Source organism: Ranitomeya variabilis, chromosome 3, assembly GCF_051348905.1.
Source record: "Ranitomeya variabilis isolate aRanVar5 chromosome 3, aRanVar5.hap1, whole genome shotgun sequence".
NCBI classification, from domain to species: Eukaryota; Metazoa; Chordata; class Amphibia; order Anura; family Dendrobatidae; genus Ranitomeya; species Ranitomeya variabilis.
The window spans coordinates 727,026,151-727,045,929 of NC_135234.1; the positions used below are offsets into that span (position 1 = coordinate 727,026,151).

The 19,779-nt window shown below is 41.6% G+C and overlaps 1 protein-coding gene across 3 annotated transcripts in view; it reads left to right on the top strand.

Annotated features, from left to right (window-relative positions):
- SGCG (sarcoglycan gamma) overlaps nucleotides 1–19,779 on the top strand; it is a 331,065-nt gene that overhangs the window by 266,361 nt on the left and 44,925 nt on the right. For all 3 annotated transcript variants that reach the window (XM_077298386.1, XM_077298387.1, XM_077298388.1), the window contains exon 5: nucleotides 10,618–10,737. In XM_077298386.1, the coding sequence (XP_077154501.1) occupies nucleotides 10,618–10,737 (120 nt within the window). The remainder of the gene's footprint in view (nucleotides 1–10,617; nucleotides 10,738–19,779) is intronic.

Here is a 19,779-nt window from a genome sequence, read left to right on the forward strand (position 1 = left end):
TACTGAGCACCGAAGACCAGTTGAATATGCTGTAGACGTTCATCTAAAATAAGGATCATTCATTGATAAACTGTGAGAAAAATACCTCTTCTTATAATATTCTTCTTCAGCCCACTTTGTCTCTACTAGGGAGACATATGACTACGTCTCAGTGTCTGCCTCTAGTAGACGTATATGCCCCAAAATTATGCAAAGTACAGCGCACATGTGGTCTGCCGGCACTGTTATAGTCCATGGTTCTGTTGGTGCATATGTCTGAATACTGTTTTGCGGGGGGTTCAGCCGTGAGCCCCAGCAGGGCCACCAAACGTTGGTGGAGCACAATGTGAAAGCACCCTTAAAGGGTCGTCCGATTAAAAAAAAAAGTAAACTAAAAAGTCTAAAGTTACTGTATGCGACTGCACACTTATGAATCCTCCCATGGTGTGCCTGAGCGTGGTCAGGATTCTCCGGTACCTGCAGCAGTTGTCATGTGAACACAAGTATGAAATTTGCATACTTCCGGCCACATTCTAATTAGAATATATTTCCCTTCTGTCTGCTGCTCCAAGGATGTTTTGGGAGCTCTGCAGATCATAGCCTCAGACGCCACATGCAGCTCCTGCGATCAGGCCATAACAGATAAAAAACTCGATTTGACATTTTATGCGCTATATTTTGCAACTTTTTGTTGCAGCCCAGTTATTTTAATTGATCATAATAAAAGTTATATATTACTTCTTAAAAGTTGCTGGCCCGTAGTGATCGGTTAGTGAGTTGTATACGTTGACAGTTTTGGTAAAGTTTGAATTATACATTGATTTGATTGGTTACTTTTTTTCAATTTACCACCCAAAAAAATATAAAAAACAAAATGTAAATTATTCTAAGTGTGCAATGTACTTTGATAAATAGACACACACTACCAAACAGTCTAAATATGTTAATGATTTCAAGTTTAAAAAGATGCTTTTCAGCCTTAAAAAAACACATAGTTACCATGTGCTCAAATTTACATCAGACCCATGAAATTCATGAACTTTTTTTATTGTAAGTTTATTTGCTGTCCACGTGGCTGGACTAAAATCTAAAAGAAATATGTTACCTAATTGACTATGGAAAAAAAAACCATTTTAACCCTTTTAAGGATATAGACACCTTAGGGAGCATTGTCTTTACTTAAAGAATAACTTTTTATTGTTAAGAATAATTTCATTAATTTGCCTTTGCAAAGTTATGAATATTTGTAATATACTCAACTACCTTATTCTGTTTATGTTTCTCCCAAACACAATGCGGAATTGCTGCTTTAGCTGCCTAGTTCACGTTCCTTTAGATGCTGCTTTGAACTGCTGCTCTAGCAAGAATTTGTACTCTAAGGGTTTATGCACACAATGTTTTGTTTCAGGTAGGTACCCTTCGTAAACCACCTAAAGATGCACTAAAAAGAACAAACATATGCACTGCAATGTAGAAATGAGTTGCTGTGCATATGTTCAGTCTTTTGAGCTTCTTTAAACCTCTCCATGTTTTCAAAGCCACAAAGCAGTTAAAAGAAATGACCTGACCATTCTTCAGGCAGCTTTCATTTGGAAGTCGCTCGCTATTTTGTACATACAATATAGAGTAGGTGGAAAAATGCCACCGGTGGCACAAAACACAGCCTACAAGACCCTTTAGGAAAAGCCCGCGTTTTCCTGAAGTGTCTCTTTCCTAAAAAACTTTGCCAGTTCACCCGAGTTTCAAAGTCATCACGTACACCTACCCTAACTCTAACACTATTTAGAAACATTCTCCTTGTGTAAGTTTCTCTGCTCCCCTTCCCCATGTTCAGACATTGTTTGCAAATACGGTTTGAGCATGGAATCTTGATAGAGCAGCAGTTCAAAGCAGATTCTAAAGAGCATGAACTAGTTGGATGGAGAGAGGAGGCAAAATAAGGTAAGTGAAATATATTCCAAAAATTCATAACTTTCCAAAAGTCGATCCATAATTGAACAAATAAAAAAGTTAAGTTACTTTTTAATAAAAAAAAAAAAAGCCCCCTAAAATGTCCATATTCATAAAGTGGTTAACTTGGTTTTTCATTGTCAAATAGGTTACATATTTTCTTTAAATTTTTTTGCCAAGCTAGTATAGGTTTTATTTCTCAAGGTATTGGATGAAGATTAGTGCGTAGTTTGTTCCTTAACCACTCCTTCTTCTCATGGATTACTGCAAGTCCATATCTGCATCTTCGCTTCGGAGACTATGTTTGATCTATTTCAGGAAAGAACTTCGTATAAAGTCATTAATTATGTAAGTCATTCATTATCCTAATCACAGTAATCCTCCTCTGTCTCCTCCTTTTTGACAGTTGGCTCAATAATTTACTGTCAGAGCAAAGGGAATTTGTGTGCAAATGTCAAATTAAAATGTTCAGAATCCTGTCATTAAAAAGCTCCAAGTTTTCCTTCACTTATTAACTTTGTGTTCGGACTGGTGTAAAACATATATTGGTATATATCATGGACGGGCATAAAGTCTGTACTGGCTGTTCAGTAGCCCAGGGAACAGACCTGTCAATGGGCCCGCTCTCGCCTTAGGCAGATTTAAAGCATGTATGTTTTTTCTCGTTTTCTCTTTCTGCTCATATTCTCATAGATTACACAGATACTGCATCATCCCAGTCAGCCATTTTTTTAAAAGTGGATGTCCACTATTTGGACAACCCATTCTGAATTCCTGTTTCCCTCAAAGTAAAATAGTAATTCTTATACTCGCCTCCAGTGCCAGTGCCATTCCAGTGGTGTCGGCACTTGCTCTCCCAGGGATCAAATGACGTTGTTATGTCATGTAATCCCTGAGGCCAATTAGTGCTGGAATCACTATCCTCTCCTACTGATATAATTTACATCCGGAAGAAGTGAGAGCTGTGGCTGCTCTCTCATTTCTTTCAGATGTTTTGATTTGTCAAAAGCAGGGAAGAATGAAGCCAGCAGTGATTGGCCACAGTGATCGCATGACATAACGTCATGCAAGTACCGGGAGAGCCAGTGCTAACATCGCTGTAACAACGCCGATGCCAGTAGTGAGTATAAGTGTTATTATTTTACAGGAGGGAAACATAGGGATTCAGAGGGGGTGGTCTGAGTAATGGATATCCCCTTTCATTTTCTACTAGATCACCAGATACATTATCATTAACCCCCTCACTACCTTAAACCACCAGGAATGTAACCATGATCAATCCCAATCAAGGCTGTAGATCACAAAGAATCTTGCCTTTAATCACGTACTGTACGTAGAAAATTATAATTTTTTTAAGTATGTGAAAAATGTAAGTTTCAAAAGGGCACATGATCAGTTTAATCACAACCCCTTAGTCTGGACATTTTTGTACTATCCTTGGAGCATGCGTGGCATAAACCTTTACGTATGCATAATGCATGCTCTGTCCACCGTTCCTCATGCCCAATATATTCTGGCCACCCTAGTCAGTCATTCCCAGAAAAGGGTAGAAAAGAAAGTGTGCTAAAACAATGGAGCATAAGTCGACCTTTCCAAGAGAAGCAGGAAAGTGGCAAGTTACATGAAAAAGTATTGGTTGGGGTTCCAAGGTGACCACTGAAAGAGTTTCCCCTCTGATAAAATTTTCCGCTAGTTTAAAATAATAAACTCAGATTTAACTCACCTCCTCCCGGTCTTGCCCTGCGTCTCTTGTTCACAGACTGCAGTAATGATGTCACCAGTCCACTACATTACGCGTTATCGCTGGAACCAGTCACTGGCCATACCTAGGTAGACATTAGAAGCCACTGAGCCTAGTGATTAGCTGCAGAGGTCATGTGTGCTGTAGTCTTGATGTCCCAGCTGTGACCTGTCAAAAAAGACACGAGCATTGGCAGAGACTTGTGGATATTAATTACCTACACTATCAGAAGACGTACAGATGAACGAGGCACCTTCAGGTATCTTGAAATTGTACCCAAGGATGAGCCAGATTTGTGCAAGTCCACAATTCTCTTCCTGATATCTTGGCTGATTCCTTTAGAATTTCACATGATGCTAAACAAAGAAGCAGTGTGTTTCAGGTGTGCATTAAAATACATCAACAGATTTTCTCTAATTAACTCAGATGTTGTCAAAAAAACAGAAGCTTCCAAACACATGACATCATCATATGGGCAGTCCAGAATTGCTTAACCCCTTCCCGACATGTGACGGTATAGTACGTCACATGTCGGGACCCCCGCTTTGATGTGCGCTCCGGCGGTGAGCGCACATCAAAGTCGCGACATGTCAGCTGTTTTTTACAGCTGACCTGTGCGCGCAATAGCGGCGGGTGAAATCGCGATCACCCGCCGCTATTAACTAGTTAAATGCCGCTGTCAAACGCAGACAGCGGCATTTAACTACCGCATCCGGCCGTGCGGCCGGATATGAGCGCATCGCCGACCCCTGTCACATGATCGGGGGTCGGCGATGCTCCTCCATTGTAACCATAGAGGTCCTTGAGACCTCTATGGTTACTGATTGCCGGTGGCTGTGAGCGCCCCCCTGTGGTCGGCGCTCACAGCACACCTGCATTTTAGCTACATAACAGCGATCTGATGATCGCTGTTATGTAGCAGAGCCGATCGGGCTGTGCCTGCTTCTAGCCTCCCATGGAGGCTATAGAAGCATGGCAAAAGTAAAAAAAAAAAAGTTTTTAAAAATGTGAAAAAAATAAAAAAAACATAAAAGTTTAAATCACCCCCCTTTCGCCCCAATCAAAATAAATCAATAAAAAAAAAAAAAAACCTACACATATTTGGTATCGCCGCGTTCAGAATCGCCCGATCTATCAATTAAAAAAAAGCATTAACCTGATCGCTAAATGGCGTAATGAGAAAAAAATTCGAAACGCCAGATTTACGTTTTTTTGGTCGCCACGACATTGCATTAAAATGCAATAACGGGCGATCAAAAGAACATATCTACACCAAAATGCTATCATTAAAAACGCCAGCTCGGCACGCAAAAAATAAGCCCTCACCTGACCCCAGATCACGAAAAATGGAGACGCTACGAGTATCGGAATATGGCGCAATTTTGTTTTGTTTTGTTTTTTGCAAAGTTTGGAATTTTTTTTCACCACTTAGGTGAAAAATAACCTAGTCATGTTAGGTGTCTATGAACTCGTAGTGACCTGGAGAATCATAATGGCAGGTCAGTTTTAGCATTTAGTGAACCTAGCAAAATAGGCAAGCAAAAAACAAGTGTGGGATTGCACTTTTTTTGCAATTTCACTGCACTTGGAATTTTTTTCCCGTTTTCTAGTACACGACATGCTAAAACCAATGATGTCGTTCAAAAGTACAACTCGTCCCGCAAAAAATAAGCCCTCACATGGCCAAATTGATGGAAAAATAAAAAAGTTATGGCTCTGGGAAGGAGGGGAGCGAAAAACGAAAACGGAAAAACGGAAAAAGCTCCGGGGGTGAAGGGGTTAAAGGCACAGTAATCTTAGTGTATGTAAACTTTTGACTTTGCAGTAAGTAATAAAAATGCCTTAAAACTTTATCTCTCATTATTCTGGCATTTGGCAAATATTAATAATTATGGTAATCCTAATTGACGTAAAATGGGAAAGGTTAATTCTGATTTCATGTGAGAAAAACCTGCAGATGTGTCTTTGTATATAGTGTACGTAAACTTCTGGTTTCAGCTGTATGTTTGCTTTGAAACATCGCAGCGTTTTGAAATAAAATATACATAGCTGAAATTATAGAGCCAGTGTCTGATAGATTTTAGGTGAAAATCTTTACAGTTTAGGACTTTAGTAGATCTTTTTAGTTGTGCAGTGGTTCTATTACTGAATCACAAATCATAAAAACATGCCAAATCGTAGTTATGTTGTTCTACTGTTGCTCTGTATTTTTTTTTTTAGCAAAATGCAAAAGGTAATTTTCTCAGCATGTGACCTTACACCATGTATTGCATGTGTAAGAGATGAAGGCTGTGATCCAAATGTAGAGGTTTTTTGTAGTGAGATTGTTAACAGATCAGATTTGGCATTTTATACCTGTTTTATGTTAAATTAAAGGCATAGAGAAAATCTAGTATTTATGTACTAGAATAAGCAGGACATTACATGATATAATGTTCGTTACTAGTGATGAGCGAATATACTTGGTACTCGAGATTTTTCGAGCACGCTCGGGTGTCCTCCGAGTATTTTTAGTGCTCGGAGATTTAGGTTTTTTTGCCGCAGCTGAATGATTTACATCTGTTAGCCAGCGTAAGTACACGTGGGGGTTGCCTGGTTGCTAGGGAATCCCCACATGTACTTATGCTGGCTAACAGATGTAAATCATTCAGCTGCGGCAAAAAAACCTAAATCTCCAAGCACTAAAAAATACTCGGAGGACACCCGAGCATGCTCGGGAAATCTCGAGTAACGAGTATATTCGCTCATCGGTATTCATTACTAAACTAGAACTTTGTAGCTTATGATTAGGGTGAGTCATTGGGCTACGTACCCACATTGGCATCCAGGCAGCTAGACGGCGTCCGCATGCCCACACGTGAAGGTAGGGCCCGGTTACAGTGAGAGTTGGATTTAACTGCAATTGATATAAATTTTTTGTATTCTCTTCTTTAATTTTATACTTTTATTTTACTTTCTATACATACTTAGGAGGGCAACTATCTTGCCTGATTACAATCAGAATAGTGCCATCCTTGCTCATGCTTCAAGGAGCCATGAGCCGAAAGGTGACAGGAATTGATGACCCCATTGAGGCCAGCATGGAAAGTTTAATTTTTTTTCAATGACAATATAATATTAAAATGAGATTTTAAGGTCATCATCACTTAAGGTATTATGCTCCAGTTGTCTCTTGAGCAGCACGCCGCTTTCCAGTCTCTTTTACTTCCCGGTTTCTGGAAGGGCAGGCTCTCCTCTTTGAGTGACGTACCTCATGCTAGAGCTACAAAGCTCAGCAAATCTTCTGCTGTAGCATATTCCTCTATCAGTAGTTTGTTCTGAGTCTACACTGTTATCAATGTATTTACACATGGAGATAACAGGGTATTTGAACAAGTACACAGTTCCAAACAATGACAGCACAGAACCGTGATCAGGAGATCTGCCCGGCTGGGGATTTTCCAAGATTTACAGCTCTGAAGTCTGTACTCAGTACACAGGACTAGCACAGACACCGACGCGCGTTTCTCATCAGTTTACTGAAGAGATTCCAAAAAGGAGGAGGATGTTGGGCATTTTATAGCATAATAAATTAGGGGCCTGCCAAACCTACATCATTAAGTAGACAAGTAATTAAAGGGAACCTGTCACATTGTATGTGCAGTGCGATCTATGGTCAGCATGGTATGGAGAAGGAACAGAATGACGTGTAGGTTTGTTGGAAAACTTGTATTTTACTCATTGAAACCCTGGTGTCTGTATACCGCTAGTTTTCCTACACAGTGATTGACAGTTATCTCATGCATGCACAGTCATACAGGGCAGACTGTCAGTCACTAGGACCGCCCACTGGACTCGTATGCGTACAAACACCAGGGGTTTCAATGAACAAAATATAAGTTTTACTGAAACTTTTCCCACAAGAAAAAATAGCAATCTGATCAGTTGTATTCTGCTCTATATTATCCTGCTTGCAGATCTGATACCATTTTCAACATGACAGGTTCCCCTTAAAGGCAGTTTGTCTATGATAGCAAAATGACTGTTCAAACCATGCACATGCATTCTGTGCAGATGGATGCACTCAGTGCTTCATGGTCACACTCCATGGTCAGCGGACGCAGGTTGAGTTACGCTAAAGGGTTTGCTACAACCAGCAGAATTTCTCTGGATCCTATCTGAGGTTTCATCTCGGGGTCCGTACTGGATAAATTATGCAATTGATTTACAAAGTTCTTTAATTTCCTTCTGAAGATTCTCCAGACTTATAGGAATAAGAAAACAGTGAGAACATTAGCAAAGGGAGTTCAAATCCAGGGAACGGTACAATATTAACACTTGGTGTGCACAGTTGCTTGGCGCAAGATCTTTCGCCTTTAGTTTATAAATAATGAGATTTTTAGCATCTCTGCAAATTACAAAAGTCAATTAAAAATTGACTCCAGAGTATGTGTAATATCAAGGTGTCAATATTATAAATCTGCTGCACCTGAAATACCAGCAGATCACACACGGCATAGGCTTTAATCCGCCCCGAGACGGAATAATGAAAATAAATGCAGTACACGTTGCTTATTTTTAACCGAATTATTAAATAATCTTCAGCCTGTTGTTCATTCTCCATGGTAAAGTCTTAGAGAATATTATTTTATGCATTTTTCTAGGGCTGTAGTTAAACCAAATATGTTTTTTTTAAGTATATGTTACTTCATTACGGCCCTATGCAAAATGATTGTTCGGCACTAATGAAGCGTGTATTGAGGGTAGTTCAGAACAGAACGCCCTAAAGCCAGGGTTTGCAAACTTGTCTTAATGACGAACATCATAATCTCATTAGGTTTTGTATCCTTTATGAATCCCAAATGAGAGTGGCTTTAGAATTCATCTTCCCGAATCGCCCGTCCCCATTCTGGCTTACTAAAGAACGGGGTCTTTTTGTTTCTGATCTGACGCCTACGAAAGTTCCTTTGTACTTTGTTTTTAATTAATATGTAGCTGGTCCATTAGGGCCGGTGATTTAATACGGGGTGATTGCAAACGATATGTTACAAAGTTTATCAAGTTATCTAGAAACGCATTAACTGCGGTTATGAAGGGTTCCTAATGTACGATGGGATGAAAGCTATAATAATGCTGATCAGATAGGATGTAATTACAAGTTGTAGGTTTGACAATGTATAATTAGGCACACTGCTGCTCTAGTGGAAATTTATTAATTATACAATTCTTTTATTCAAATAATAAGTGCAGATCTAATCCGACCAAACAAGATGACGGAGTTGTGCTGTTCTGATCCATACAGTGCCCATCCGGCTGCTTGTAGATGATAGTGATGAGAAAATGTGCTCGGATAAGGTGTTATCCAAGAATACTCGGGTGCTAACCAAATGTCTTCGGCATGCTCAAATAATATGTTCAAGTCCCCGCGGCTGCATGACTCTCTGCTGTTCGACAGCCGCAACACATACAGGGGTTGCTTAGCAAACAGGCAGTCCCTGCCTGTTTTGCAGCTGTCAAACAGCCTTGGGGACTCAAACATATTATTTGAGCACGCCAAAGACACTTGGCTAGCACCCGATCATGGCGGATAACACCTTATCCATCCTAGCACGTTCGTTCGTCACCTGTAGGTGATAGTAGCTGATCAGTGGAAGAACCGGAATAGGTCATCAATATCATACAGGTAAATGTGCCGTTAAAAAGTAGTGGGATATGGCTCATTTGATTTTAATTAATTAAATTGCACACCGATAGTGAAACTGTCATATTTCCTGACCTTCATAATGTGATTGCATAAATGTCAATCGAAATACAAAACTGAATAATTGTTCTATTGATGACCTTGGGATAAATGAAAAAAAGCGTGCTGGAGTCCTGAAACCAGAAATACTTCTCTATAAATAATATACACATATTCATCATTGATCAACATTAAAATTTCAATACCAAGGTGAAAAAGTTGTGCAATTATGGAAGTCGCAGGATTTATAGACATGTTAATGATATGTCAATGGTGGAAAAATGAAAGCAAAATTGTCAAAATATTTTGATTTATTCGTTATGGAGTATGAGCGCCATGTGTAGAAATCTTTCAGCCTTGGCTGCTATCAATGTGGTTATTAATGGTTGTCAGAGGAATGTTCTGCCACGCTAAATAGACTTGGGACACACAAATCCTCAAGATCCGCTGATGGCAGCTCCTTTTGAAATTGCCGACCTGTGACATCCCAGATGTGATTGATTTGAGACAATGTGATAGACGGTGACGCTGCTGGCCATGGTGGAATGTTTATGCCATGCAGGCTGGTCACAGTATCATGAGCAACATGCAGCCTGGCTTTGTGTTGAAAAACGACTCCTCAGAGACACTTTAGAGAAATGGCAGTACCACTGGCACCACTACCAAATCAATGTAATACCAAGCTGTTAGTGTATCTAGAATGAAGACTAGAGGGGTTCGGCTACCGTACATTATGCCACCCCACATTAGGACCAGTGTGATGATATTTCCTGAAGGCTTCTTCATGGCATTGCCCATATGGTCTCCAGCTATCATTGTGTCCAGAAAATGCACAGTGCGATCTGTCAAGATTCTCCAGCACCAGGAGTGGGCAAGCAATTGACCACAAGTATGTGATTTGCATACATGCGGTTGCGTGCCGACTAGAAGGGTGCAGCATCGCTTAATTCAAGTGAATTGAGGGAGACCAGGCATGTCTAGCTGGAATGTGGCCAGAAGTATGCAAATTTGAGCCAGAAGCCTGGACAACGCCTTTTAAGTTTTCTCCTGTGGTTCCTGTTTTTGGGGCCTTTTTGGTAAACATGGGCTCTGGGCAACTACGTACTAATTGTGGAACATTAAGTTAATAGACTAGGGCCCCCAAACAACCTCCCTGCTTTTAGCTAGATCCAATAAAAGTATCATTGTAATTCTTTGTTGATCCTTTCTCATGCCTTCTGTATTTCAGGTCCTGGACTAGTAGAAACCCATGGTCAACAATTCCAGATACACTCTGATAAAGGAAAGATGCTATTTTCTGTGGATGAAAAAGAAGTTCTAGTTGGAACAAACCGGCTGAAAGTCACAGGTGGGAGAACAAAAATTGTGCTGTGGTTTCAGGTAACTGTGCAGATATATGAATCTCATGACTCCTCTGCACCAAAAGTACCTCCTCAGTGGGTGAATATTTGTGTTTGATTATGACCCCTACCTTGGAAGGGGCTTCTAGGGTAGTGAACAAGTAACCTGTACTAAGATCATCTCCTAAACCATTGATGGACTCTTTAGTTGTTGACAGTCCTTGCTTAATTCACAGGCCTTGGTCAAAAATTGCCTACTTACAGCTGACTTCACAAATATTATTTCTTATTAAAAGGTTAATTTTGATCATGACTAAGTGTGCTCGGGCACCTGAAATGTGTTGATGCTATGGCTATCATGAAAGTTCTTTATCATGAATAAAGAAACATTAATTGACCATGAGCTGGATCTTCTACTGACTTAACTCGCACTAAGACAGAGCATTTTCCGTGCTCCGAGCCACGAGGATATACTAATAGTGCGCTGAAAACTCTTTTACATTTAATTTTGTCATAAAACTGAAGCATACAGTTGGTATCCAGGCGTTCAGAAACTCTGTTACGTGCAAAGTGCAATGCTGGAAATTTTTGGCTGTTGCCATGACCCATTTTGATCTCCTTAGCAAGCCCTATCTCCGACCATTGTGCACCCCCTCTATGTCCCGATGCCTACCTCCTAGTAAAAGGCACAAGAAACCTTCTGAAATCACTCATTTCCGTGGTTTTGCTGAGGTTTTGAAAATTTCCAGACTCTTCCTAGAAGTCTCTCTTTTTCTGAGGCCTTTCAGATGTTCTGGGTGAGTAAGCAAGTATTCATAGAAATTACATTTTTGCATTAATTTTTCTCACTCTTGTCCCATTTCCTTTCTTATCCCGATCTTTTAGTTGGTTTTCCTATACTACATTTGCAAAAATTGGAGTGCCCTTAATTCCTCAAAGCTACAAAATCATTATAATGCATTAATAAAAAATTGCTAAGTAATCTGACGGGAACATGACCCTGATTTCAGTGATGTGTGGCTATTTCAATACATTTTTAAGACATTTCTTAAAATATTAGAATATTAAAAATGCACAGACCGACAACTCTATTAAACCGTATTGGACAAGATATCAGAGCGGTAGTCCTGGCTCATGCACCTGTAAGGAAAATTCCACTCTTCGTGTGAAGTGGGCATGGGCATAGTAAGTGGAGAATTGTCCATGCTCAAACATTCATATGAATCAATGAAAAAAACTCTAAAAATGCTGTTTCTGTAGGAGTGACGACTTACTTTTAAAACAACTTTAAAAAAAAAATGTCTCTAAATTCAAATATTCATGCATTATAATAATTGGGGCCAGAAATGTAAACTTTTTCACAGCCCATTCAAGTTCCAAACTTTGCATTGATCCACGACGCTCGTGGTTGAAATCTTCACATAAATCTCAATAATCCCAGAAGGAAAATTATCTGGACTGATGTCACACAGGTAGTTGGCACGGGACTCCATGTACCTAATGGTTCAAAGAAATTGATTGTTGACCACATGGTACATTATCACTATAGAACTTTAAAAAAAAAATTATCTTCGGGCAATGTATTGTTGTTCTGCCGAAACTAATTTCGACTGAATGTAGAATGTAGAAAGTAAAATAATGTAGTTTTCTGCCGCTTTTGCAATCATTTTAAAGTACATTCTGCAGAGCGTTCCCAGTGAGAAATCCGGTAAGTGCACACTTTATGTAAAGTCCATTTACTAGCCACAGCCATTAGTAGAAATCTTTGTCAGCGTCACAGTTGCTGTTGGTGGCTTTCAATCTGGTTAAAAAAAAAAAATCCAATGAAAAGAAGAGACATACAAAATAAATGTTACCTCCTATCGATGGGGCGAATGGTTGCACAAGAATAAATTGCAAATTAGGAAGTTCTGTTTAGTCCTGTATCTCAGGGATTTATGGGGATTTTCTTTACACCTAGTCCAATGACATAGTGCGTAGTGTCATAGCGTAGAGTCTACGGCCCAGTGGCCACAGGCATCAGTTGAGTAATTTTTCCTACAGCCCTCGGCTACAATGGCGGCGCAGGTGCACACACTTGGCTCTAGCAGCAAGGTTCTAAGTAGCGATTACTGCATCCTTCTCAAATATCCTTCCTGAAGGCTGGAGCAGAAGGAACCCATTGGGATAAATGAGGTGATTTTGTGTTGTTCAATTTATGCATCTTTCAGTCGAAATCACCAGTAATTTTCAATGTTTAAAAAAGAGAATCATTTTCTGACCATCCATTTAACAGTCTCACTTGAGCGCACGTGAAGATGTACCTTATTTCACAGATGGAGCTAAATTTGTTAGGTGCTTACCGAGACAAAAAATAGAAAATTATAGCAATATAGTCAAAAACTGTAAATATTTTGTGTATTTACAGCCGATAGTTACAGACAAACAGTCAAAAAAAGTTCACATTGTCATAGATATGACTAAGATGTCTTTATTCTACCAGAGGAAATCTAAGACACCGCAGTCTGTCAGGTGCAGAAGGGAAAGCAATAAAAATGTTAAGAGTTCTTATAGGTAACCCGATTTTTAATTGCAGAGATTGTTGCAACAAGAACACAGGATGTAACTCTTCTTTATTGGGCCCCAGTTCTCCATTACAGTGCTTTTGTTGGCTGGACAATGAGTTGCACACACGATCTCTGCACACACAATCTCTGCACACACGATCTCTGCACACACGATCTCTGCACACACGATCTCTGCAGACATAATATCTGCATATACGATCTCTGTGCACTTGATCTCTGCACATTCAATCTCTGCACACATAATATCCGCATATACAATCACTGTACACTTGATCTCTGCACACGCGATCTCTGCACACATAATATCTGCATATACGATCTCTGCACACAAGATCTCTGCACACACAGTCTTTGCACATGCAGTCTCTGCATATACAACCTCTGCACACATAAACACTGCACACACAATCTCTGCACACACATTGCACTTACTCTGACTGCCCAAGCCATATCGTTTTCCCTTTCATCATGACCAAGGATCTGACTCCCGCTGCTCTATTATTGAGGTGGATGAGTGCTGGATGTTACAGTTTTATCTATGTGTATGTTATAGGACATTGTATATTGTGTATGTCATGATTCCTCCTATGAGTGTGTTTGGACACAATGAATGACAGTTCTGCTGTCCAATCTAGGACAGGGGTGTGCTTAGCTGTCTGGTGATTGACAGCTTAGACCTTAACTCGGATGCTGGAGCATGCTGAGATGTCAGTGTCTTGAGTGACAGTTTAGCCGTCCAATCAGAACCAGGGTATGTCGGGTGTTGTGAATTCTGCTCTTGGGCTCCCTCCGGTGGTTATAAGTGGTAGCGCTGCTGTCTTTGGATCACAGCATCCTTCAGGTGTTTCCAGTTCGTGCAATTCTGACTGGGCTATTTAGTCTGGCTTGACCCTTTGGTCAGTGCCAGTTGTTCATTGTTTCTGGAGGAAACATCCCTTCACATCCCTTCCTGGTCTCTCCTGCTTGCTGTTCATTGCAACAAAGATAAGTTCTGCTTGTTTTTGCAGCCCACATGTTGTGGGCCTTATTGTTCAGTGCATTTCATGTTTTTTCTTGTCCAGCTTAATCTGTGTAAGGATTTATGCAGCCAAACTGGAATCTCTGGAGAGGCAGATATACCCTCCATGTCTTTAGTTAGATATGGAGTTTTTGTATTCTCTGTGGTGGATATTTTCTAGTATTTTAATACTGACCGCATAGTACTCTGTCCTATCCTTCCTATCTAGCTAGATTGGCCTCCTTTGCTAAATCCTGCTTTCAGTCTGTGTATGTTTTTTCCTCTCCTCTCACAGTCAATATTTGTGGGGGGCTGTCTATCCTTTGGGGATTTTCTCTGGGGCAAGATAGTTTTCCCTTTTCTATCTATAGGGTTAATTAGTCCTCCGGCTGTGTCGAGGTGTCTAGGATTGGTAGGTACATCCCACGGCTACTTCTAGTTGCGGTGTTAAGTTCAGGGTCTGCGGTCAGTACAGATACCACCTTCTCCAGAGTACGTCTCATGCTGTTCCTAGGCCACCAGATCATAACAGTACAACTGGCCAACAATGAGTTAACTGCATCTCAGAAGAAGGGAAAGAAAGTGCTGAGCCATTTTTTTTTCTGTACTATGTTGTGTTTTTTTTTACCTCTTTACCTCTGGGTGGCTCAGGAGTTTGGCGCTGACATGGATGTTCAGGGACTTGCTTCTCGTGTGGATCAACTTGCTGCTAGAGTACAGGGTATTTCTGATTATATCGTTCAGACTCCGGTTTTAGAGCCTAGAATTCCAACTCCTGATCTGTTTTTTGGGGACAGGTCCAAATTTTTGAGCTTTAAAAATAACTGTAAACTGTTTTTTGCTCTGAAGCCCCGTTCCTCTGGTGATCCCATCCAGCAGGTTAAAATTGTCATATCTCTGTTGCGTGGCGATCCTCAGGATTGGGCGTTTTCCCTGGAATCTGGGAATCCGGCCTTGCTTAATGTAGACACCTTTTTTCAGGCGCTTGGGTTATTGTATGATGAACCTAATTCTGTGGATCATGCTGAGAAAACCTTGTTGGCCCTGTGACAGGGTCAAGAAGTGGCAGAATCGTATTGCCAGAAATTTAGAAAATGGTCTGTGCTGACTAAACGGAATGAGGATGCTTTGGCGGCAATTTTCAGAAAGGGTCTTTCTGAATCTGTTAAAGATGTTATGGTGGGGTTCCCCACGCCTGAAGGTCTGAGTGATTCTATGTCTCTGTCCATTCAAATTGATCGGCACTTGCGTGAGCGCAGAGTTGTGCACACTATGGCGTTGTCTTCCGAGCGGAGTCCTGAGCCTATGCAGTGTGATAGGATTGTGTCTAGAGCTGAACGTCAAGGATTCAGACGTCAGAATGGGTTGTGTTTTTACTGCGGCGATTCTGCTCATGTTATTTCTGATTGCCCTAAGCATGCCAAGAGAATCGCTAATTCCGTTACCATCAGTACTGTACAACCTAAATTTCTGTTATCTGTGACCCTGATCTGCTCATTATTGTCATTTTCTGTCATGGCTTTTGTGGATTCAGGCGCCGCTTTAAATTTAATGGACTTAGAATTTGCCAGACGTTGTGGTTTTCCCTTACAGCCTTTGCAGAGTCCTATCCCTTTGAGGGGCATTGATGCTACACCATTGGCTAAAAATAAACCTCAGTTTTGGACACAGCTAACCATGTGCATGGCGCCAGCCCATCAGGAAGATTGTCGTTTTCTGGTGTTGCATAATTTGCATGATGCTATTGTGCTGGGTTTCCATGGTTACAGGTGCATAATCCGGTGTTGGATTGGAAATCTATGTCTGTGACTAGTTGGGGTTGTCAGGGGGTTCATGATGACGTTTCTTTGATGTCAATTTCCTCCTCCCCCTCTTCTGAAATTCCTGAGTTTTTGTCAGATTTCCAGGATGTTTTTGATGAGCCCAAGTCCAGTTCCCTTCCACCGCATAGGGACTGTGATTGTGCTATTGACTTGATTCCAGGCTGTAAGTTCCCTAAGGGCCGACTTTTCAACCTGTCTGTGCCAGAACATACCGCCATGCGGAGTTATGTTAAGGAGTCTTTGGAGAAGGGGCATATTCGGCCATCTTCTTCTCCATTGGGAGCAGGTTTTTTTTTTGTTGCCAAGAAGGATGGCTCCTTGAGACCCTGTATTGATTATCGCCTCTTGAATAAGATCACGGTCAAATTCCAATACCCTTTGCCTTTGCTTTCTGATTTGTTTGCCAGGATTAAGGGGGCTAGTTGGTTTACTAAGATTGACCTTCGAGGGGCATATAATCTTGTTCGTATTAAGCAGGGTGACGAATGGAAAACTGCGTTTAATACGCCCGAGGGCCATTTTGAATATCTTGTGATGCCATTCGGACTCTCTAATGCTCCATCTGTGTTTCAGTCCTTCGTGCATGATATATTTCGGAATTATCTTGATAAATTCATGATTGTATATTTGGATAATATTTTGATTTTTTCTGATGATTGGGAATCTCATGTGAAGCAAGTCAGGATGGTATTTCAGATCCTTCGTGATAATGCCTTGTTTGTGAAGGGGTCTAAGTGCCTCTTTGGAGTACAGAAGGTTTCTTTTTTGGGCTTCATTTTTTTCTCCCTCATCTATAGAAATGGATCCGGTTAAGGTTCAGGCCATTCATAATAGGATCCAGCCCACATCCGTGAAGAGCCTTCAGAAATTTTTGGGCTTTGCTAATTTTTATCGCCGTTTCATTGCCAACTTCTCCAGTGTGGTTAAACCCCTGACCGATTTGACGAAGAAAGGCGCTGATGTGACGAATTGGTCCTCTGCGGCTGTTTCTGCCTTTCAGGAGCTTAAACGCCGATTTACTTCTGCCCCTGTGTTGCGTCAGCCGGATGTTTCTCTTCCTTTTCAGGTTGAGGTTGACGCTTCTGAGATTGGGGCAGGGGCCGTTTTGTCTCAGAGGAATTCTGATGGTTCCTTGATCAAACCGTGTGCCTTCTTTTCTCGAAAGTTTTCGCCTGCGGAACGCAATTATGATGTCGGCAATCGTGAGTTGTAGGCTATGAAGTGGGCATTTGAGGAGTGGCGACATTGGCTTGAGGGGGCCAAGCACCGTATTGTGGTCTTGACCGATCATAAGAATCTGATTTATCTCGAGTCTGCCAAATGGCTGAATCCTAGACAGGCCCGATGGTCCCTGTTTTTCTCCCGTTTTGATTTTGTTGTCTCGTATCTTCCGGGTTCTAAGAATGTTAAGGCCGATGCCCTCTCTAGGAGTTTTTTGCCTGATTCCCCTGGGGTCCTTGAGCCGGTCGGCATTCTCAAGGAGGGGGTGATTCTTTCTGCCATCTCCCTTGATTTACGACGGGTTCTTCAGGAATTTCAGGCTGATAAACCTGACCGCTGTCCAGTGGGGAAACTTTTTGTTCCTGACAGATGGACTAGCAAAGTGATTTCTGAGGTTCATTGTTCTGTGTTGGCTGGCCATCCTGGGATTTTTGGTACCAGAGATTTGGTTAGTAGGTCCTTTTGGTGGCCTTCTTTGTCACGGGATGTGCGTTCTTTTGTGCAGTCCTGTGGGACTTGTGCGCGGGCCAAGCCTTGCTGTTCCCGCGCTAGTGGGTTGCTCTTGCCTTTGCCTGTCCCTGAGAAGCCTTGGACGCATATTTCTATGGATTTTATTTCAGATCTTCCTGTTTCCCAGAGGATGTTGGTTATCTGGGTGATTTGTGACCGGTTTTCTAAGATGGTTCATTTGGTACCTTTGTCTAAATTGCCGTCCTCTTCTGATTTGGTTCCGTTGTTTTTTCAGCATGTGGTTCGTTTGCATGGCATTCCGGAGAATATTGTGTCCGATAGAGGTTCCCAGTTTGTTTCTAGGTTTTGGCGGGCCTTTTGTGCTAGGCTGGGCATTGATTTGTCTTTTTCTTCCGCATTTCATCCTCAGACAAATGGCCAAACCGAGCGAACTAACCAGACTTTGGAAACTTATTTGAGATGCTTTGTGTCTGCCGATCAGGATGATTGGGTGGCTTTCTTGCCATTGGCTGAGTTTGCCCTTAATAATCGGGCTAGTTCTGCTACCTTGGTTTCACCCTTCTTTTGTAATTCTGGGTTTCATCCTCGTTTTTCTTCAGGGCAGGTTGAGCCTTCTGATTGTCCTGGGGTGGACTCTGTGGTTGACAGGTTGCAGCAAATTTGGGCTCATGTTGTGGACAATTTGGTGTTGTCTCAGGAGGAGGCTCAGCGTTTTGCTAACCGTCGTCGGCGTGTGGGTTCCCGGCTTCGGGTTGGGGATTTGGTCTGGTTGTCTTCCCGTCATGTTCCTATGAAGGTTTCTTCCCCTAAGTTCAAGCCTCGGTTTATTGGTCCTTATAGGTATTCTGAGATTATCATTCCAGTGTCTTTTCGTTTGGCCCTTCCAGCCTCTTTTTCCATCCATAATATTTTTCATAGATCTTTGTTTCGGAAATATGTGGTGCCCGTTGTTCCCTCTGTGGATCCTCCTGCCCCGGTGTTGATTGATGGGGAGTTGGAGTATGTTGTTGAGAAGATTTTGGATTCTCGTTTTTCGAGGCAGAAGCTTCAGTATCTTGTCAAATGGAAGGGTTATGGCCAGGAGGATAATTCTTGGGTTGTTGCCTCCGATGTTCATGCTGACGAGTTAGTTCGTGCCTTTCATTTGGCTCATCCTGATCGGCCTGGGGGCTCTGGTGAGGGTTCGGCAACCCCTCCTCAAGGGGGGGTGTACTGTTGTGAATTCTGCTCTTGGGCTCCCTCCGGTGGTTATAAGTGGTAGCGCTGCTGTCTTTGGATCACAGCATCCTTCAGGTGTTTCCAGTTCATGCAATTCTGACTGGGCTATTTAGTCTGGCTTGACCCTTTGGTCAGTGCCAGTTGTTCATTGTTTCTGGAGGATTCACATCCCTTCCTGGTCTCTCCTGCTTGCTGTTCATTTCAACAAAGATAAGTTCTGCTTGTTTTTGCAGCCCACATGTTGTGGGCCTTATTGTTCAGTGCATTTCATGTTTTTTCTTGTCCAGCTTAATCTGTGTAAGGATTTATGCAGCCAAGCTGGAATCTCTGGAGAGGCAGATATACCCTGCATGTCTTTAGTTAGATGTGGAGTTTTTGTATTCTCTGTGGTGGATATTTTCTAGTATTTTAATACTGACCGCATAGTACTCTGTCCTATCCTTCCTATCTAGCTAGATTGGCCTCCTTTGCTAAATCCTGTTTTCAGTCTGTGTATGTTTTTTCCTCTCCTCTCACAGTCAATATTTGTGGGGGGCTGTCTATCCTTTGGGGATTTTCTCTGAGGCAAGATAGTTTTCCCTTTTCTATCTATAGGTTTAATTAGTCCTTCGGCTGTGTCGAGGTGCCTAGGATTGGTAGGTACATCCCACGGCTAATTGTAGTTGCGGTGTTAAGTTCAGGGTCTGCGGTCAGTACAGATACCACCTTCTCCAGAGTACGTCTCATGCTGCTCCTAGGCCACCAGATCATAAC